The sequence below is a fragment of the Phalaenopsis equestris genome, unplaced genomic scaffold, assembly GCF_001263595.1.
Source record: "Phalaenopsis equestris unplaced genomic scaffold, ASM126359v1 Scaffold000032, whole genome shotgun sequence".
NCBI lineage: Eukaryota > Viridiplantae > Streptophyta > Magnoliopsida > Asparagales > Orchidaceae > Phalaenopsis > Phalaenopsis equestris.
Genome location: NW_018164474.1, coordinates 1,177,263 through 1,200,307, shown reverse-complemented (window position 1 = coordinate 1,200,307; position 23,045 = coordinate 1,177,263). Strand labels below are relative to the sequence as shown.

At 36.6% G+C, this 23,045-nt stretch overlaps 1 protein-coding gene across 3 annotated transcripts in view; it reads left to right on the top strand.

Annotated features, from left to right (window-relative positions):
• The first annotated feature begins 1,451 nt into the window (after positions 1-1,451).
• Positions 1,452-23,045, top strand: part of LOC110018707 (pentatricopeptide repeat-containing protein At3g62470, mitochondrial-like) — a 32,403-nt gene continuing 10,809 nt past the window's right edge. For 2 of the 3 annotated variants that reach the window (XR_002293377.1, XR_002293378.1), the window contains exon 1: positions 1,452-3,435. Coding sequence is in view for 1 of the 3 variants with exons in the window: in XM_020716116.1 (XP_020571775.1) it covers positions 1,534-3,387 (1,854 nt within the window). In the remaining 2 variants the exon portion in view is untranslated. Of the gene's footprint in view, positions 3,436-5,543; positions 5,566-23,045 lie in introns of those variants that run through there. The other variant, XM_020716116.1, reaches the window with a different exon arrangement.

The window sequence follows — 23,045 nt, the reverse complement described above, 5'->3', positions numbered from 1 at the left end:
ACATTATGAAGCATGTTCTTGAGTTGAATCATCTTTGATCAGTTAATGGCTTGAAATCTTCCTTTCAGTGTAACCCAGATCTCAGTGAGAGAGATATTGTGCCATATTTATAAACTTTACAAATACATTATGAAGCATGTTCTTGAGTTGAATCATCATTGATCAATTAATGGCTTGAAATCTTCCTTTTCAGTGTAACCCAGATCTCAATCTCAGAGCAAGTGTCAATATTAAGAACATGTAGACGGTTTCAAGCATAAATTGTAGAGAACAGTGCAACATCAAGATTCTGATCAATCAAATTCTAATTAGCATAGGCAAGATTATAACTAAGATTAACGGTTGTAGCCACAAGAGTTCTTGTAGGTTGGGGAATAAAACCATCCAATAAACATTTGAAACCATTAATCTTGATTAGTTTGGAGATCGAATAGTGCCACAAAGGAAAGTCTTGTATGGTAAGAGAAATGTTGATTATATTCTTGACATTAGACATGAGAAGTTTAAGGAAAGTGGGCTTGGTAGGTTCCTTAATGCTAAGGAAGGCTAAAGCAGCACTAAGAAAGGAGGAAGTTCTTTCGTCCATCAACAAGAGCTGAAGTGTCAAATATTAGTTGAATTTGAAAAGATGATGGTAGTAGGTGCAGAAAACCAAGGCAGAACAAGAGGAGGGATGGACAGAAAGAGCACAAAAGAAGAGACACAAACAACATGAATGGTGAATCAACACGAAACAGAAGAGCACCAATAACTAAGTCCAGCTACAAACATTGAATGCGAGTATTTATTTCTCCGTTAGCCACAATAAGTGTTTAATATCGATATAATAATATTAAAATATCATGTATTTTCATGTACCACAATTAAAATACAATATATAACTATAACATGTCTGACAATATTAATACATAATTATGATTTTACAACAATGAATTTTAACACATTAAACTAAAAAAATAATGAATATTAAAAATGCAGGATGCAAGTAATTGAATAAGAGTTTACACAACAATAAAATAAGACTAATTACTTATAAAATTCATCATGAAAAATAACAAAATCTGCTCTAATCAGAGTAACATAATTTAAAATATATGACCGACAAACCTTGAAACTAGTAGAAATAATGCAGTGAATACACTTAATGATGAATGTATGCTTATATACAATAAATAATAACTACTTACAAGCATGGTGGGGTTCTAACCTCCCCATATGAGGATCTACTAAACTGTGCCAAGTTGGTGTTCTACAAATAAAAAATACATTAGTTATGCTTGTTAGTAATTATATCTCTATATATTAGTGTAAAACTGTGGTTATAATTAAAGCCAATCCTTAACATAATATCTAACTCAATTCTTTTAACATAATATTAAATTAGCTGAATAATATATAAAATCACACACATTCACACATATATATACTCATAGTTCATGGTCATAGTTCATAAAGCATGCCTTTTCTCACCTGAACGCTGCATTCTCCAACGCAAAGCTTACCCCTCTGAGCTCAACCATTAATGGCGGTGGAATGACCTTCCTATTTAGGAATGCCAATCCTTCCTCCGGTCTCCGCCCCTTTGCCTCCGCCGCTGCCGCCGCCGTTTCGAATATCCATGACATCGCCCCCCCGTTCCCTCCAGATTCCCTCCGATCCCTCAGACAAAGTCCGCCGCTTCTCGCCACCGATAGAGCGGGAGGAACCTTCCATCTTCGTTGTTCTCCTTTGTCCCTGCCTCGCTCTCCTGTCTCTTGTCCTCATCGTCGCTTCCATCGTCCTTACTATCAAGCTCCAACTATACTGCCACCTCCCTATCTCTCATCTCATCTCCCGCCATCGTTGCCACTCCTCCTGAAACCAACTAGGGTTTTCTCCTCCTCTTCAGAATCCGATTCGGAATCGGATAACTCGATATCTCCGCCGCCGCCGCCGCCGCCGCCGAACTCCAACGATGTGGATAGGATCTGTAAGGTGATTGACGAGCTCTTCTCGTCCGACCGCAACATGGAGGTGGTGCTCGACGAGATCGGAGTCCAGATCGAATCATCCCTTGTTGTCGCTGTTCTGGACCGGTTCCGCCATGCCCATCGTCCCGCATATCGCTTCTTCCGGTGGGCTGCCGCCCGGCCAGGCTTCTTGCACGACTCAACCACTTGCAATAAAATGCTCAGCGTCCTCGGCAAGACGCGGCAGTTTGAGACTATGGTGGCCCTACTGGAGGAGATGGGGAAGGACGCCGCTCTTCTATCCATGGACGCCTTTAAGATATCGGTTAAGGCCTTTGCTGCGGCCCGCGAGATGAAGAAGTGTATAGGCATTTTCAAATTGATAAAGAAGTATGATTTCCATGTCGGATTGGACACTTTCAACTGCTTGATTGATGCTCTTTCAAAGGCCAAGCTCGCGAAGGAAGCACAACAATTGTTAGACAAAATGAAGGATCAGTATCATCCTGATATCCACACTTACACAGCGCTGCTTTATGGTTTCTGCAAGATTAAGGACTTGGCTGAGGCTGGTAGATTATGGAATGAGATACTTGATAGTGGATTCAAGCCAGACATTGTCTCCCACAACACTATGCTTGAAGGCTTGATTCGAGGGCATCGGAGGTCTGAGGCGATCAAGCTGTTAGAGCTCATGAAGGCCAAAGGCCCTAAGCCAAATACCCGAACTTATACTATTTTAATTCAAGATCTCTGTAAGGCGGGAAAGATGGAACAGGCTGTTAGCTGTTTTGATGAAATGTTGGCTGCTTGTTGCTCGCCAGATGTTGCGACCTACACATGTTTAATAGTTGGGTTTGGAAATGCTCGGCAGATGGCTAAAGTTTCAAGCTTGCTCGCAGAGATGAGTCAAAAGGGATGCCCGCCAGATGCTCGAACTTATAATGCTCTGATAAAACTGTTGACGAACCGGAACATGCCAGATGATGCCGTAAGAATATACAAGAAGATGATAAAAAATGGGTTTGAGCCTACGATTCACACTTACAATATGTTGATGAAGTCTTACTTCCATGGGAATAATTACAAGATGGGTTGTGCAGTTTGGGAGGAAATGTTAGGCAAGGGGATTTGTCCTGATGTTAATTCTTTTACGGTCTTTATTGGTGGACATATACGTCATGGAAGGCCTGAAGAGGCATACAAATACATAGAGGAGATGATTAACAAAGGGATGAGTGTCCCCCAGGTGGACTATAATAAGTTAGCCGCTGATTTCTCTAGGGCTGGGAGGCCTGATGTTCTAAGCGAGCTTGCACAAAAAATGAATTTTACAGGAAAGTTTGATGCATCAAACACATTGAACTATTGGTCTGAGAGAATGAAGAAGAGAGTTAAAAGGAGAGGACCTTGTCAATCTGGGCGTGGACTTGTCTGAATTATTTTTTCAATCATTCTTTATTATTTTTGAATGCCTCACTTCCAGGTTTGTCTCTGCTGAGATGCTTATTACCTATATTGTAGTTTTGGAGTTCATTTATATATGTTACAGCGCATGCTTTGAAAATCTATCCTTTTAGATGTTAATCAGCATTTGAGCCTTATTTGGGCCAGTTTATTTTATGATCTGACATCCACTTTTCATTGTCACATCATCTTTCTTGCTACGGGTTACCTGTGCAATCAGTCTCTTAGTTGAAAGTTTGTATCTTTATCAAGGGCCATTGCATTTTACATTGTCTTACAATTGATATGAATGTGCTTAAAGAGTTAAGATGCACTTTATGTCTACTGGTGCCTCAATATTGAGGGGAAGAAAAACCAAATGTATGTGTGAGGGAGAGAAGCATTAGCCTTTTATTTTCATTTTATTAACCTAAGTGAGAGTCACAATAAATAATTCGCTTCATTTTCAATTGGGCCTTGCTCTAGCCTCTTTAGGGGTTATTACTTCTTTAGTAGCTCACTAGAACTTGAATGTCTTTTTTTTTTTGAGTATATGTGAGGGAAATGAAGCTACATGCTTTGGATATAAGCCAAGTGCAAGGATCATTCCAAGCTTTGTGCATGGATACCTTGTGCAACTAATTTTTGAACAAAGGTGCTTATTCTTTTCTTCTATTGTTTTATCGTGGTTCACACTGTTTCTTTGTTGTATGTTTGTTCTCCTTTTATGCTCTCTCTTGCTTTATCTTTTATGATGCCAATTGGTGTAAAAGCTTAGAAACTATTGTTTTATAGGTCCTTGATGTTGAAATATTTTTCATTTTCACCGTTTAAATTTTCATCCATTTTAAATGACATTTTTTTGAGTAAATTTTTTTTCTTGGATTGTTCCTCTCTTTATGACTATTTAGCACCGACATTTTTTAAAATGTATCGTACCTATATCAGACATGTATCAGGCACCAACACACGCCCGACACGCCCGACACGCCCGACACGCCCGACACGCCCGACACGCCCGACACGCCCGACACGCCCGACACGCCCGACACGCCCGACACGCCCGACACGCCCGACACGCCCGACACGCCCGACACGCCCGACACGCCCGACACGCCCGACACGCCCGACACGCCCGACACGCCAGATGCTTGTCTAACACTACAAAATATGTGTTTGAATTTTGTTTGGGCCCCAACACATTCGGGACACACTTTAATATCACATCTGACGTGAGTTCAATATGATTTGAGGAAAACATGACACAAGAGGTAGGAAATTATGAATATACATATAGCCTTAATTATACTTCATAGTCAAAGCCGCTTCCTCTCTTGTTGTGTCAAACCTCTCTCTAATATTCGTCAAAGTTAAGCATCGAAGGTGCATACAATCTTTGTCAAAGCTGAGCATCAGTAATTCCCCCTCTATTTGTCGAAGTAGGCTATTAAAGGTCCATCTGACATTCTTCGAAGTTGAGGATTGTAGTTCTCTTATGTTTATCGAAGCCAAACCTGCACCGGCTAAAGTGGAAACCATTACTTCTTTCTCACAACTTTAACAGAATTCAAAATTGTTCGTTGATGCTGATCCAAATACCTGCGAACTTTGTGACGCTTGTGTTGAAGCTTCTAAAAGTTAAACTTAAACTTAATCAAATAAACAAGTTGTAACTGTAGAATATTTTAAATTTTAGTAGAAAAGTTGGAGAATTTCTTCTAAAATTTGTTATATATCTAATTTTCTAAATTAATTTTTATAAGCATTCATCATACAATATAAATTCATAAAGTTAAATTTTATTTTTTCATATTTTATTTCATGATATCTTTAATAAATAATTCGGGGAAAAAATATATTTTATATATAAAAATGTGTGCATGACGTGTTGTGTCCTATGTTCTCAATTATGTTGCATCTTCATATTCGTGTCCGTGCTACATAGCTTTATGAATGAGTATTTGGAAATTTTTCATTATAATTGAAAACTAGTTTGGATGTTCAAAAATATTGTCAAAGTTCATTTTTGTAATTTCCGCTCTTCACTTTTTTTTGTGATTTCATTTTCTGACCGTTTATTCATCAATGCTAGTTTGGTTGCCATGATTTGGGTTGATTGCTATCTCTCTTCTCCAAACTTTATTGAAGGTATCCACACATAATCTGCACTCCTCAAAACTCCAAATCTCTTCAAAATCGAGTCCCACCCAAAACCTGAATTTACTTTAGGGAGAAGTTAAATAAGGCTAAAGGCTAAATAAAGGTACTCTACTTATTCTTATTTCTGATCAAACCTTAAAATATATAAATATTTAAATGATGTTAGGTAATAATAGACATGTCTTGTAAATTGAACCCTCAAGATTTTATTTTTCTCTTGAAAAATACTTGTTTTCACAATAAACCAACAAATGCATTATCTTATGTTTTTTTAATTTTAGCTTCTATCTACATTTATGTGCATGGTTGTAGCAAAATACATCATGATTTGTATTTTTCCTAACTTTCTCATGATTTTTTATGATCACAAGGATATGTCATATTTTCCTTTGCTACTTATATGTTGTCAGATTTTACATGTATAAAAATAATAGGCTTTTCACCTCTCTTCGTGATCCTGTTCTTTGGAAAACACATGTTGGCATGGCAGATCATGCTGGTTGGAATAAAACCATACACTGGCATGAATGTTGGTTTTACTGGCCTTCTTTATGAAACAATACTGTTAGTATTGATGGCCAATGTGGCACATGCCAAATGGGGAAAATGTTAAATAATGCATTGTTATATACCATTCTCATTCCGTCCAATCAACTCATTGGGTTGATTTGTGTAGTTTTTATTGATATTCTTAGGACTATTTGTGTCTATAATAATATACTATTGGATTGATATTTTTCAAAATGGTTCATTTCATTAATTGCTCTAAGACTACAAATGCATCCTATGTAGCAAAACTTACGTAATAAAATAGCTTATTTACAATTATCTAAGAATATAGTTTCTGATAGATATACCAGATTTATTTCTTATTTTTGAAATACCATACAAAAATTATTAGGTACTACACTTACATGCAAATCAACTGGCAATTCACATTGGAAATTGTTTAGGGACTGTACCCTAAAAGGTGTATGGATTTTGTCCTTTGCCATCTTATTCTATATTTATTTTATTGCAGCATTTGCACATCATATATATGATTTACATACAACAACAACAATTAGCCTTTATCCCACCAAGTGCGGTCGGCTGCTTGAATCCTTTTTCTCCATTGCGTCTTATTGAGTGTCATATTTTTATTTAATTTTAATAAATTGAGTTCATTTTTTATACAATATGCCCAAGTCTTTCTAGGCACACCTTTGTCTTTTTTAACATAAATCGAATCTAAACATCTACTCCCTTAACCGGATCAATAGATGATCGAAATTTAAAGTTACCAAACCATCTAAGACAACTCTCTCTAATTTGTTCGCTACTGGAGTTACACCAAACCTATCAAGGACACTTTGCATTTTATCTCTAAGTGTAAAGGCACTCATCCACCTAAGCATTCTAATCTCGGCAACACTTAACTTAGTATTATGCTTATTTTTTAAAGATCAACATTTTGCGCCATAGAGTATTTCAGGTCTCACCACCATCTTATAAAATTTTCCTTTCAGTTTAAACAATATTTTTCTATCACACAATAGACCCTAAGTATTCCTCCAATTCAACCAACCAAATTTAATTCTACTAATAACATCCCAATCTATATTACCATTTTGTCAGCAGAGCTACTATTATTAAAATTACATTCAATGTATTCAGTTTTAGTTCTACTCAAACGAAAGCCTTTAGACTCCAATCTAGAACTCCATAATTCAAGTTTTTCCTAAGTTTTTTCTCTAGTCTTATCCAGAATAAGGGTATCATCAGTGAAAAACATACATCAAGGTACATCCTCCTGTAAATGTCCGGTAAGAACATCCATAAGTAAAGCTAAAAGATATGGGCTTAAAGCCAATCCCTCATGTAATCCAACTAAAATAGGAATATATTCGATCAATCCTCCTTCTGTTCGAACACAAGCAACATCTCTAATATACATATCTTTAATAACTTGAATATAAGCCATATCAACAACTTTCTTCTCTAGAACTCTCCAAAGGATATCTCTTGGATTCTTATTGTAAGCTTTTTCTAAATCAATAAAAACCATATGTAGATCCTTCTTATTCTCTCTGTACTTCTCCATCAGACCTCTCAATAAATGTATAGCTTCAATAGTAGACCTGTTTAACATAAATCCAAACTGATTATGAGAAATATTTGTAATGTCTTAAAATACGTCTTAACCTATGTTCAATTACCCTCTCCCACAAATTTAAAGTATGACACATCAACTTAATTCCTATATAATTTGTACACTCTTGTGCATCTCCTTTATTCTTAAAACTGGGGATCAATATATCTTTCATCCACTCCTCAGACATCTTTTAGTTTTTAAAATAATATTAAAGAGTTTAGTAAAGCCAAAAAACTCCTAAATCTCATAAATATTTGCACACTTCAATTGTGATATCAGCAGGTCCTATAAATTTTTCATTCTTGGTTTTCTTTAAAGCATCCTCAACATTTATTTTACTAATGTGATGGTAACAATGAAATAATTTATTATTATTAATGATATTAAGATCACTAAGGCTGATTGTATTTTTAGAAACTTTATTGAAAAGTTTATAAAAATAACTCAACCACCTACATTGAATATCTTTTTCTAAGAAAAAATACTTTTTGATTTTCATCTTTAATACACTTTACTTAAGTTAAATTTTTACTTTTTTTTTTTTGTTTGACTGGTTTATACATATATTTTTCACCCTCTTTAGCATATAATATATTATAAAGGTCACCAAAATAAAATTTTTAGTATCATAGATTGTTCTCTTAGACTCCTTACAAGACATTTTATATTTTTCTTAATTCTTTAAATTTTTACATTTTAACCAATTTTTATAACATAACTTCTTACATTTTATTTTTTCTTGCACATTATTATTTCACCCTCAACTATTTTTAATTATATAAAATTTTTCTTTTGATCCTCCAAGTACATCTTTTATAACTTGTTTAATAGTGCTCGTTACTTTATCGCACATAGAATTTGTTTATTCATGAACATCCCAAATCTTGAAATCTTGAAGTTTACTCATAAATATAGTTTTATTTGTGTCTTTTAAGTGCCCCCATATAAAAATATGACAATAATTCCTAGTATCCTTTATTTTACAACTCTTATTCTTAAAATCTAGAATTAATAATTGATGTGGAGTACTTAACTTCTCACTTGGAATAACCTGACAATCTTTACATTTTTTACGTTCTCTTCTTATAAGAAAATAATTAATTTGTTTTTTATTAGATCCATTCTTATAAATAGTAACATGCTCATCTCTTTTTTTGAAGAAATTATTAGTAATAACAAAATCATACGTTAAACCAAAATCTTATATGACTCTAATTTCTTCGTTAATCACTTCAAAATCGTAGCCACCATGAATATTTATAAAATCTTTCACCACTATACCGACATGTCCATTTAAATCTTATGTAGTAAATTTTTTTTTCCAAGTGGTATTATTTGTATTAATTTTTCTAGGTTATTTAATAATTTTTTTTTGGAACCTATATATAAACCTTCTAAGCACTTATAATATTAAAAATCTTAGTATCAACAACAATATTAAGGACTATAATTCTATCTCAAATTCTATTTTTTTTACAACATTATCTTTCAAACTCTTATCTATAATTACACCTACATCATTTCTAGTGCGACTCTTATCTGAGTACCAAAGTTTAAAACCTAAGCTATCAATCTTCTTAGCATTTTCTCTAACCCAATTAGTTTCTTGAGTACATAAAATATTTTTCTTTCTATAAATCATAATATAAACTAATTCTATTAATTTACCTGTGAGAGTATCTATACTCTAAGATTCTATCATAATCATAGGTTTATGAATCTACTTCTTTACCCGTATCCATCTGTAATGTGGGAACACTTATTTATTTGACACTACATCTGGGCGTTCGTGTAGCAACCCTTGCACACTTTTCGCTGTGTTCAGACCATCTAGCGCGTTGCTTCTAGGGGACGCCCTAACATTTACACAATAATAAAAAAAATTCATGTCCTGATTTTTTGACAAATTTTACGCTGCAGTCGACTACCTAACACAACCTTTTACTTTTCACATCTACCTAACACAACCGGGGCTTGGACTCGGTTATGACAATGTTAATGTATATAATATACATGACCAAGTTAAAAGTCAGTTAAAATTGCATGAAATATTTTGACATTGTATATATTAAATAAATGACCAAGAGTATTATGGATGTGTTTTTTTTATGATTCAAATATTTCTTAAATGCTATATGCGAACCAAGTACAAGAAATTGTATACGAGGGACTCATTTTTTTCGAAGTAGTAGGAAGATCAATTTTATTGTTTGTATACGAGGGACTCATTTTTTTCGAAGTAGTAGAAAGATCAATTTTATTGTGTATATTTTAGATTTGCCTCCTAATACGTTTATTAATCTTATTTTTAACATTGAAAATATATTTTTTTATTGATGAATGTTTGAACATCAATTATTTCTTATTAGTTTTTCTACACAAGGGCTTTATAATTCAATTGTTACTTTCACATATTGCATCAATCTACTTTTGTCTACTTGAATGTTGAAAGCATCATTGTCAAAGTAGTATAAAAAATGTCGAGCATAGGTTTTTGATTAATTAGAAAGGCAAAGCTCCATCAAATGATACTTGGAAAATCAGGAAGGCACTGCAAAAGTTAGCCTATGAACCGTTGGATAACTTTATATGGGAGGCGATACATATAGTTCATTAAACCGACCCAATCAATTAACTAAAGCCCAGATGCCCATAGGGATAGGAAGTCAAAATAGGTCATAATAAATTTGAAATGGGCCATTTTCAACCTTTTTTATGGCCAATTCTATTTTTGATAAAATTTCTCATAGTTTTTAAAACTTTTAATCATTTCATTAGTTTTTAATCTTTTTTTGATAATAATATGTATAATTTAACATTTATTAGTATTGGATATGATTATATTTTTCATCAAATTTTAATTGATATAAGTGTAACTTTATTTTATAAATGGAATCTATAATGTGTAATTAATTATTATTGATTGATTATAATTGATGTAAGATTCTTGTGTGACTAGTAGAGTGCTTTTATGACACAAATTGTGTACGTTGATTAAGTTATATGCATGGAGTTTTTCTTTCTCCCTCCACCACAGATAATAAACTGTAATATATAAGACAGGGTATCGATTGTATGATGAGGCAATGAAGGGCATGATTCAGGTAGTTAATGTTCAGGATAATCATATGCCCAATTATCCCAAGAGATATATGTCGGCCAAATAAATGTTGTTGATTTTTTATTTTAGGATTTAATTTAATTTAGTTTATATATATGATTATAAGTTTATTAAATAGTATTTTAACTTTGAAAAATAATGTTTCAATATAATTTATATATGACTATAATTTAAAAAAAAAACGATAATATTTAAATTTAGAAAAGTGAGACCGAATGTACCTCACATATTTGATAGTCTAGATAGTTGAGCGCGATACCACAAATAATACACTATCCTGAAAGATAAACATATCATTTCTTAGTAGACTTAACCACCTAAATTAAAGAGTCTACGAAACCTTTTTTCTGCGAAACTTTTTTTATAAGCTGACAAGTTCCCCTATTTAACATAAGAGATTAAATAGAGTTTATATTAAGCTGGGTTTTTAAGTTCTCTATATAGACAAACTCCTATAGTTAATTATATCTTAGACAATTGAAATCACCTAAGAAGACTCTCGATTAAGATTAGTGGTCTGTCTTCAAGATTTCAAAGTTTAGGTTTCCAATGTTGAATATAAAAAAATCAAAAGGGAAGAGCTCAAAATAGAAACAATTATTTTAAGAGTCCAAATGAACGAAAAGTAGGGGAGGTCACGATTCCGAGAAAACCCCGGTGACTTCCAAACTATCATAGTGTTTGACTTTATGTCTTTGAAATGATATTATTTAGTATTTAAATTCTGTTGATTTATTTTAAATTTTAGGACTTATATTCACACGATATCCGATCGTGCAAATGATCTAGGAAGATAAGAGGATTTACATCGTACCGAACGACGGTTGAATCATAAAGAGAATTAGGACTTATAATGCACAATAGAGTGGTGCAAAGGCCTAAAACGAAAGTGAGGATTTATGTCCCACTAAGCGGACTACCTCGAAGTCCTACGAGTGTTATTATTCTATGAAAATTCCAACTGAGGATCGTCCTTCACTTCGCTGTTGTGGTCTCGATTGTCGCCCTCCATCTCCTTGCTTCCACGTTCCGCTTCTTGGAAAGGCTACTCCATGCTCCTTAACATATCGATCATAGGTTTGGGGTTTTGGTGTGTATAAATATACAATTATTAGGTCAGTGACTCGCTATAGGGTGCGTCCTAAACCGGGCGTCATACTGTCCTCTATCCTAACGACCACTGCAAGTTTATAGAAGCAACATAAATAATAAAAAGGAAACATGCTACGAAGAGCAGTAAACAATAAACAGTAACATCAGAAGCATGAACTATATGTATGTGCAGAAAAGAAAATAGTAAGTAAAGAAATGACAGTATAGTGTGCAGTAAAGAAAATAAAATGCTGTAAATATAAAACAAACTTGTATATCTGACGGGTCTGTTACTCTTGTAAATGGGGTCAATATTGCAGGTGAAAGTAAACGAGTTTAATGGAAAATTTAACAGGTGGCAAGCATGCATTCATACAAGTAGGAAACAAATAGGAATGAATAACAAAGGAATGAATAACAAAAACATCACTTGAAAATCTCGAGGAAAGCCACAAATAACCCATGTTAACTCGAAGAAAATCATTAGAAATATAAAAAAAATTCGAAGGAAATCAAGAGTGATCTACAAAGACTCGAATAAAACTCTATGAAATGTACGAAAAATCCGAGGAAATGAAAAAAAACAATAAGCATTTGGGTCGGGATAGGCTCAGGTTTTAGTTATTCTCGAGAGACTTCGAAGGCAACCACCAGTCATCTGTATGTATAGAGCTCGACATTCAACTAGAAACTTTCAACAATACAATCTTTGGAGGGCAATCCTTAGCCTAGCACAAATAATTGACGAGTGGACAATCGAACTTAAAGTTTATATTTTGGCATGCATATAGACTTCATGCATATAAACAAAATTTATATCTATTTTGGTAGTCAAAATATTTTGTGAATAGCGTATCTATTCTTATTGTTGTATTTTTTAAAAAATTAGTTGTCCACATGTCGGTCACACTGTCGGGCTAGGACTGCCAGCAACCTAAGAAGTCAAGAGTTCTCGCTAATCTAGTGTTGGTGAATAATATTGTCATTCTATATTTTCACCTGGTTCTTGGGTCCGGTCCTAATGTCGTAGGATGCTATATTATCTCGCTCTACCACCAGATGTCTTTGTCATTACGGCCTTAAACCTTAAAAAAAGACCGTCCAACTTACGACCTTGCTTGATGGTTCATATAACCATAGTTATATATGCGCGCTTATGTTTCAGGCATAAGCACGTAAAACTAAACCAAGAAGCAAGGAAAAAAAATCGAAAAGAAATAAATAAGAAAAAAAAAGAAGACCAACCCACCTCCAAAGGTAGTATAAGAAGGAGGTCAAAGCGGTAGGAGGGTCAGTCTTAAAAAAAGACCGCCTAACTTACGACCTTGTTTGATGGTTCACATATAACCACACTTAGATATACACGCCTATTTTTCAGACATAAGCACGTAAACCAAACCAAAAAGCAAGGAAAAAGAACTGAAAAGAAATAAATAAGAAAAAAGAAGAAGACTAACCCACCTCCAATGCTAGTATAGGAAGGATGTCAAAGCGGTAGGAGGGTCAACCTCAAATATTCACTCAATAAAACACCTCCAATGAATAGAAAAATGAGCACACTTATCAATAACTAGCTCTCTTTTCCAAACAACCGGTGTAACAATCCGAAAGAGGTGTATCGAAAGGCTTTAATTGCTAGCCCAAAACACTCAGAAAGACACATTTTAAAAGATTCCAAGTTGCTCCCAATTCAATCCAAACCTGCTCAAAAGCCTCACTTTGAAAGGGACCCAAATTGCAACTAAACTCTTCCATCAAACATAAAAAGGGCCTTGCATTGCAGTCAATTCAACCCAAAGAACTGGGCATTGAAACTCTTTCCAAACATCAAACAAATTGGCTTTCGAAGAAGATACTCGATTTCCCAAAACCACGAGAATTAAAGCATTTAAACCCACCATAAGGTCAGTAAATTAGGGATAAAGGCGGCTAAGAGGACCACCAAACTCAACAACCCAACTGGTTGATTTTGGGTAGGGGCAGCAAGGCAAAAACTCACACCAACACAGGGAACCCAAATTGCTGATTTCAGGCAGGAGCAGCAAAGGAACAACCCGCACCAACATAGGGAGACCACAATAATGATTTCGATTGGATCCAACACGGGAAAGCAATCGAAACTAGCACAGGAAAGCACCGACAAGGGTCTCGAATAGAGCTCTCGGGTAGGGGCAGCAAAAGCATCACCAAAACCAACACAAGAGAACCCACACTGCTGATTTCAAGTAGGAGCAAAAAAAACACCACCAAAACCAACACAAGGAGGCCACAATAAAGACTTCGAATTGATCCAACAGGGGAAAACAATCCAAATCGTCACAGGAGTACCAACCATCAGGTTTCAGATAAGGGGCAACAAGGGTACCGCCCAAAATAAACACAGGGATGTTCCACTAACAGGTTTCGAGTAAGCGCAGCAAGAGCACCACCCAAAATCAACACAAAAGAACCCATCTAGCAGGTTTCGGGTAAGGGCAACAAGTGCACCACCAAAAACAACAACGGGAACACTAACAATGGTTTTGAATAGAGCCAACAGGGAAAACAATCCCAATCCAACAAGAAAACAACAGCAATTGCGCCAAGTAGGGGACTGTTCAAGCATGGACAACAAGAATAAGCCTGCAAAACCCCCAAAAACAAACAACCAACCATATGTAGTTCAAGTGGGGCAACGGTAACATAACGTATCCAAACCAACCAAAAGAACCAATCATCATCACAATTCTACTAAGCCCCAAAGCAATGAGTAAACATATGCATATGGCTCGAATAAAGGGGCAACAGAGAAGAAAACCAAACAAAGCTAAAAAAGCCTCTACATCATTCCCACAAATGGAGCACCAAAACCGATGAATAATCAATTTCAGAAACACACCAAACCTTTCATAAAACCGAAGCCAAGAAATCCACCAAACCAGCTCCAAAATCCCACAACCAAAAGGACAAAAAAAAAAAAAAAAAAAAAAAAAAACATTGCACACATGCAGCCCAAGAACCATCAAGCAGGCCCAAGTAATGCAGCTTGCGGGTAAAGATAGCAGGGAACGAATCGTCAAAGAAAACAACAAGCTTATAGGGGCTGAAACAACCTCTGAACTTCACATGAACTGAAGGTGGATGACATAAATGTACAAGTGTAATAAGAACAAAAGAAAGAAGTCTTCACATGCATAATACTTGAATCATTGCCACTTATAAGTCAGCTAAGCAAACAACATGAAGTAATTAAATCAGACTTAACAGAAATGCTACTCTTGTAATGACCTACTATAGCATATACATATATATATATATATATATATATATATATATATATATATTCTTCCTTTTTTTAAGTAAAAAAAACTTGCTCAAGATTTTTATCCCCTCGAGCTTGTTCAGCCTCCGTCGAGTAGAGAAGAAGAGCAAAAATGAGAGATATTACCTTGCTCGAGCTTTTGAACGAAATAGAAGAAAGCCACATAACTCCCAAACATCCAGCCCTTTGTTGACCTCATTTTTGGTGAGGTCTCTTCTTCTTCTTAGAGCCTAGGGTCTAGACTTAGGACTTCTTGTTGGACTCTCTTAGAGGACTAGTCTGGGACCCGCACCAACTAGAAATTCAAGCTAATTCTTGAGTCATTGCAGTTTCATATGAATGATTCTAAATCCTCAACATTTGGTTGAGTCAATTAAAACTAACGTAATGAAACTCAAGTTGAGTACCCATAGGATCTAAAACCTTAGAAAACCTATTGTGACTTCCGCGTGCTCTCATGATGCGCGAGTACCATAATTCACGCGCTCGATACACATAAATATCGAAATTCACGTCATCTGCACCTGTAGAAGACTTCACGATTGACCAAACTTGAATAAATTGCTGAAACGATCGATCACGAATTAAAATTTTAAGAAAAAACTGTTTTGATGTATTTTTGACCCAACTGTCGACGAGTTTGTCCAGACGATCCCGGATGACGAAACGGACCATGCCGGCACGTCCACAACATCGACTTTAGCTAGGGAGGACACCCATTTCACTATGGCTTCGTACGCATATGGAACGTGCGAAAATTGAGGAAGTTTAAATAAGATTAATATTTGAATAAAATAAAAGAGAATTATTTCCTAAAATCCCAAAATTACAATTTGCCTACGCCTCTCACAACTCCCCCTGCTTGATACGTGAAGCCCTAGCCGGTCTCCCTCCCTCGACCCGAACTCCCTCTCCCTCACGTGATGGAGAGTTGACTCCTGACCCTGACATCCCCTGCCCGAGAATCCATCTTCTTGACGCTTCACTGGCTTCATCCCTCACGGTGGCAGACCTTTGCGGTCTTCTAATTTCCTACTTGGGTAAGTTTGACTCGTGGAGCCTGCCTCTTCGAAGCACTTCGTTGGCAAAACCTCTTCTTCCAGATGCCTTATGCCCTTGCTCTTTGTCTCCATTCTCTCCTGTTTTTCTCTCGGGTTGCCTCACCTCCGGTAAGTTATGGTATTTCCTCTCCTCCCCTCCTCTGCTATAAAAACCCCTCTTGGGGAAGGGTTTTAGGGTTGGCTGAAATTTTGAGTCTGGGGGAGGTTCTATCAAAATCTCTGCTCGGTTAGGACTTGCTGCTCGAGGGTTTGGTGTTTGGGGGTTCTGTGACTTCCCTTTTGTTTCTTTCGGAAGCTTGAGCAAGGTAATTTCTCTCCTTTCTGCTCTTCTTTTCTTCTCGACAGAGGCTGAACAGGCTCGAAGGGATAAAAATCTTGAGCAAGTTTTTTTTTTTATATATGCATGAGCTTGGTTGCCTTACCTGGAATTTCATTTTGAAAATATTATCAGTTGCTATGAATGTTTAGAGCTTTAGCATTTCTGTTAAGTCTGATTTAACTACTTCATGTTGTTTGTTTAGCTGAGAGTGTTAGGCTTATAAGTGGTAATGATTCAAAGTGTTATGCAATGTGAGAATTTCTTTCTTTTGTTCTTATTACATTTGTGTGATTATGCCATCCACCCTTTTGTTTTTTTTTGCTATGTGGTTCAAGTGCTGTCTTGGTCTTATATGTTGGGCGTTTTTTTTTTCTTTGCTAGATCGTTCCTTGCTGCCCTTATCGACAGGGGGGGGTGCAACAAGGAATAAATAAGAACACAGGGAAGCTCCAACCTTATCCGAAACTTGCTGGTTGGTGCTCCCCTGTGTCGGTTTAGGTTATTTTCCCTGTTGGCTCTACTTGAGACCATTGTTGGTGCTTCCTTGTGTTGTTTTGGATTGTTTGCCCTGCTGCCCCTTACCCGAAACTTGCTGGTTGGAGCTCTCTTGTGTTGGTTTGGGCTATTTCCTCTGCTGCCCCTCACTCGTGATTCGCTGATTGGTATTCTCTTGTGTTGTGTTGGGTTTATTCTTTGCCTACTATCTTTACCCGAGAGTTGCTGATGCTTCTTTTTTTGATCATTTTGGGATTTATTCCTTGTGGGCCCTATTCAGTATACCTGGTGGTTTGAGATGGAATTAAATACTTTAATCTTTGTTGTTTGGAAGAATTCGAGTGCCCTTTCTGAGAATCAGTTTGCTTGATGTTTGGAAAGAATTTTAATGCCCGGTCCTTTGGGCTGAATTGACTGCAATGCAAGACCCTTTTGATTTTTGTTGGGGGAGTTTAGTTGCAATTTGGGCCCCTTTCGAAGTGCGGCTTTTGAGTAGGTTTGCATTCAAATCGGAGCAACTTGGGATCTTTTAAAATGTGTCTTTTGGAGGTATTTTAGGCTAGCAATTGAGGCCTTTCGATACATTTCTTTTTGGATTTGTCACATCGACGATTTAGAAAGGAGTTAGCTATTGATAGGAGTGCTCATTTTGTTATTTATTTGAGGTCTTTTATTAAGTGAATATTTGAGGCTAACCCTCCTAACGTTTTGTCCTTTTCCATATACTAGTGTCAGAGGCGGGTTAGTCCTCTTTCTTTTTTTATTTATTTATTTTCGGTTCTTTTCCTTGCTTTTTGGTTTGGTTTTAGGTGCTTATGTTTGAAGCATAAGTGTGCATATATAGCTGTGGCTATATATGAACCATCAAACAAGGTCGTAAGTTGAACAGTCTTTTTTTGGGGTTTAAGGCCTTGATGATAAAGAAATCCGGTGGTAGAACGAAATAATATCGCATACTACGACACCGGTACCCGTCCCAGGGACTCGGTGAAAATTTAGGATGATAATATTATTCACTGACACTAAACTAGCGAGGACCCTTGCCTTCTTCGGCTGCTGACGATCCTAGCCCGACAGTGTGAACGATTTGTGGACAATCAAATTTTAAAAAAAATACAACGCCGACAGTGTGAACGATTTGTGGACAATCAAATTTTTTAAAAAATACAACGATAAGAACAGATACGCTATTTACAAAATATTTTGACTACTAAAAATAGATATAAATTTTGCTCATATGCGTGAAGCCTATATACATGCCAAAATATAAACTTTATGTAATACAATCCGATTATCTACTTGTCAATTACCTGTACCGGGTTAAGGATTACCCTCCTAAGATTGTATTGTTGGAAATTTTTAGTTGAATGTCTGACTCTATACATACGGATGATCGATGGTTCCCTTTGAAGTCCATCGAGAATAACTAAAATCTGAGCCTACCCTGACCCGAATGATTACGGTTTTCTTTCTTTCCTCGGATTTTTCATACGTTTCATACGGTTTTATTCGACTCTTTGTATATCACTAGTGATTTCCTTCGGATTTTCTTTGCATTTCTAATGGTTTTCTTCGAGTTAGCATTGGTAATTTGTGGCTTTCCTATAGATTTTTAGGTGATGTTTTTGCTATTCATTCCTATTTGTATAAATGCATGCTTGCCACCTATTAAATTTTCCATTAATGGTCTGTTTGGGGTAGTTGTTGATTATTAATAATGTTATTTGATTATTTTGATAATCTGTAGATTATTAGAATAAGTTGGCTTGCTGTTTGAGGCAAGATTATTTTGATAATCTGTAGATTATTAGAATAAGCTGGCTTGCTGTTTGAGGCAGCTTATTTAAAACAGCTTACTGGGAGCTGTTGTTGGATAATGACCATTTTGCTTCTGTTTGGTTAAGTTGTTTGCAACATAACTGTATATGGAAAATAATATATAAAACAAATGCCTCAAACTATTATAGTTCAGATGTCTCAAATCATAGAGATTTGTAGTATGTGCAAGTGCAATATTTACGCAAGTTTATAATCTTGCTCATACATTTCCAAGAAAACTCATAAATTTCTGCAAGAAAACTCATAAATTTCTGCATGTTTACAATAAATTTCTGCAAGAAAACTCATAAAAAAAGCTTTAAAAAATAGTCTAGACAAAGAAACGATTTTTGCAAGTTTAGAAAAAATAATCTAGATAAAAAAAAGCTCAAAAATAGTCCAAGAAAACTCATAAATTTCTACAAGTTTATAATCTTGCTCATACAACATTCTATAGCAAATATGTATATATTAACTTCATAAATGAACAAAAAATGATACATCTAGACAAAGCAAGGATTTTTCACTCCACCAAAAATGCTTACAGTGGACGGGTAGGGTGTTGAGAAGAGAAGGGCACGATATTGGAGATGAGAGATTGGAGAGGAGAAGCGACCGGGACGCCTTGGGAGAGATCGAAGAGGAGAAGCGATCGTGACAACTTGGGAGAGATCGGAGAGGAGAAGGCTTCGATCTCCGCCTGCTTCGATCTCCGCCTTGGACCGCAACTGGAGAGGAGAAGGGTACGGTATCCTCACCTGGAGCCGGCTTCGATCTCCGCCTTGGACTGCAACCGGGACGACTTGGGAGAAAATCGCGAGAGAAGGAGAGATCGGAGAGGAGAAGCGAAGAGCACAGTATTGGAGAGGAGGTTGATCGAGGGGTTGGAGGGTAATACGCTCGAACGTAACGCGGAAAGCAGGGTTTGAAGGCTGTTCGCGAATAATGAAGGAATGGCATTCAACGATTTTGTATCGCTGAGAGATACGTGCGAAACAAATGCGAATGAGGCGTTTTCAAAACTCCCACCGCCCGAATAAGCTGCCCCAAGCAGGGCCTAAATTCGTTTACTTTCACCTGCGACACCGACCCCATTTACAGGAGTCGCAAACCCGTCAATTATACATGTTTGTTTTATATTATAACATTTTACTTTCTTTACTGCACACTTTACTGCCTTTCTTTTCTTACCGTTCTTCTTTACCGCACTTTATTGCGTATGCATATAGTTGATGCTTGCGATGTTACTGTTTATTGTTTACTGCGCTTCGTAGCGTGTTTCTTTTTTATTATTCATGTTGCTTTTATAGACTTGCAGGGGTCTTTATGATAGAGGACAATAGAACACCTGGTTTAGGAGGCACCCTATAGCGAGCCACTGACCTAACAACTGTATATTTATCCACACGAAAACCCCGAACCTATGATCGATATGTTAAGGAGCTTGGAGTAGCCTTTCTAGGAAGCGAAACGAGGAAGCTGGCAGGTGGAGGACAACTTTAGGGGATGATCAACTCAACAGTTGAACAGATTTACTTCAGCTAAACTTTCCCTTAGTTTAAACATTAACAAATCTATAGGACTTCAAGGTGGTTCGTCTAGCACGACGTAAATTCTCATTATATCTTTAAACCTCTGCATAATCATATTGAGTAGCATAAGTCTTAACTCTTTGGGGCAGCTTAAAAGTGCGGCGGTGTTTTCAAAACGTCGTCTTTCTGTTTGTTTCAGACTTTCTGTCAGCGTTTTGAAAACGGGCGTATTTAATTTCTTAATAAATGCGGGACGTGGGGTCGACCCATCGGGACTGTGTCCCTCGTTCTTTCAGGATTGTTTACTCTGCTGCCCTCGACCTCAGAAGAAGGCGGATTTCTGATAGGAGCGGAGCACAAGGATGAAGATGGGAGTTTCGGTGGTCTATGTAAAGCTGCGATCCCGTCATTCCCTTCCTAGGAAGCTTTGTGGTAGGGATAAATAGAAGAAGAGGAAGAATCGAGGAGAGCCGCGATCTCGTCGTTCCCTTCCCAGGCAGGTTTCGTTCTGTTGGTCCGCACTCCGCCCCTCCACTCCTCCCCGCACTTCGCTCCTCCACTCCTCCCTACACTTTGCGTTCCGCTCCTCCGTTCCTCCCTACACTCCTGCAATCAAATGTTATATGTATGGTTTCTAATCTTATGTATGATCAGTTCAAATTCTAATAAATTTTGTATTGATCAGATTTATAATTGCTAATTGTTTGTGTGTATCCAAAAATTATTTTCTGGCTTAAAGTTGCACCAAATCTTTTCCATAACACCTGCACAATGGCTAAACAACTATTACGATGATGAAAGTGTTTTGATGACACTTTTAGAGATAAAAAATAAGAAGATTCAAAACATGGATACACTCTCAAAAAAAGAATATACTTTTCTGTTTCTGCAGTATCGAATATATTGCCAAGACAGTTCTGATACAAATAACATTACTTAACAGGGGCAGAATGATCATTTATTCACAAACAACTGCAAATCAGATGTTTTTAAACAGCTGCCCCAAACAGCCAGCCAGCTTATCAGGATAAGCTGCGGATCAACAGCCGTGAAAAGTTGTTGATCAGCCACTTAGTAGGATAAGCTGCTTATTTGGATAAGCTGGATAAGCTGCAGCAGCTCCAAACAAACCCTAAATCCTAATTCTCTTTAGGATTCCGCGTAAATCTTCCTATCTTCCTAGGTCATTTGCACAATCATGTATCGTGCGAGTGTGAGTCATAAATAATAAAATTGTCAGGATGAAACATCAAATAATATCTCTTCAAAATTAAAGCCTACTAGTATGATAGTTGGGAAGTCACCAGGTTCCCCCTCAGATCTGTGACATCCTCTATCTTTCACTTATTTGACTCTTAAAAATAACTGTTCCTATTTTGAACTCTTCTCTTTTGATTTTATTATATCCAACATTGGAAACTCAAACTTTGAAATCTTGAAGACAGAACTACTAATCTTAATCGAGAGTCTTCTTAGGTGATTTCAATTGCCTAAGATGTAGTTAGCTATTGGAGTTTGCCTTTATAGGGAACTTAAGAACTCAGCTTAATATAAACCCGGTCCGTTTGGGGCAGCTTGTGTGTTTCAGGATAAGCTGCTTATTCTGAAATGAGGCCCGCGAGCTGTTCGACCTGCGACCTGCGTTTAGTGTAAAAATTCAAACGCAGTTTCGGATAAGCTGACGAAACGCGCAAACCAAACGGTACGACGGAGTTTTGAAAACGCCGCCCGCACTTATAAGCTGCCCCAAACGGACCCGTCTCCCGTATTAAATATGGGAACTTGTCAGCTTATATAAAAAGTTTTGCAGACTAAACAAACGTCACAAACTTTTTAGTTTAAGTGGTTAAGTCTATTAACAAATGATATGTTTATCATTCAGGATATTGTACTATTTGTGGTATCGTGCTCAACCATCTAAACTATCAAATATATGAGGTCCATTCGGTCTCACTTTTCTAAATTAAAATAATATTATTTTCCCAAATTATAGGCATATATAAATTAAATTAAAACATTATTTTCCAAAGTTAAAAATACTCTTTTATAAAGTTATAATCACATATATATCCATAATTAAATTAAATTAAATCGTAGAGAAAGAATCCGCGACGTTATTCAACCGACACCCTCAAGCACCAAGTCTTAGCCGAGCAGAGATTTCGGCAGAACCTCCCCCAGATTCAAAATTTTCGTAAAATTTTCGTAACCCCTTATCTGACCTCCCCCCATGGGGTTTTATACCCGAAGAAGAAGAAGAACTAGAGTGAGAGGAGGAGGGAGCGTAGTAATATCATCGATGGATGAAGGGGCATCGCAGTGCCTAGCTAACTAAAGGAAACGAGCGCGGAAGGCTCAGGTAACCGCAAACATTGCAAAGGGAAGCTATGAAGTGAATCAACATACAGTCGCGAGGGTCAAAGGGGACGGACACTTCAGACGCAGAGGGAGAAGAAGCTTTGTGGAGAGCGAATAGGGAGTCACCTCGACATGGCGTGGAGGGAACGCTAGGGCAGGTGAACAAACCACGGGGCTTAAGCTGTGGCGTGTGTGTGTTTAGGTTAAATAGGATTAGCGTTTTATATTATAACCCTTATATATACATATATATATATAT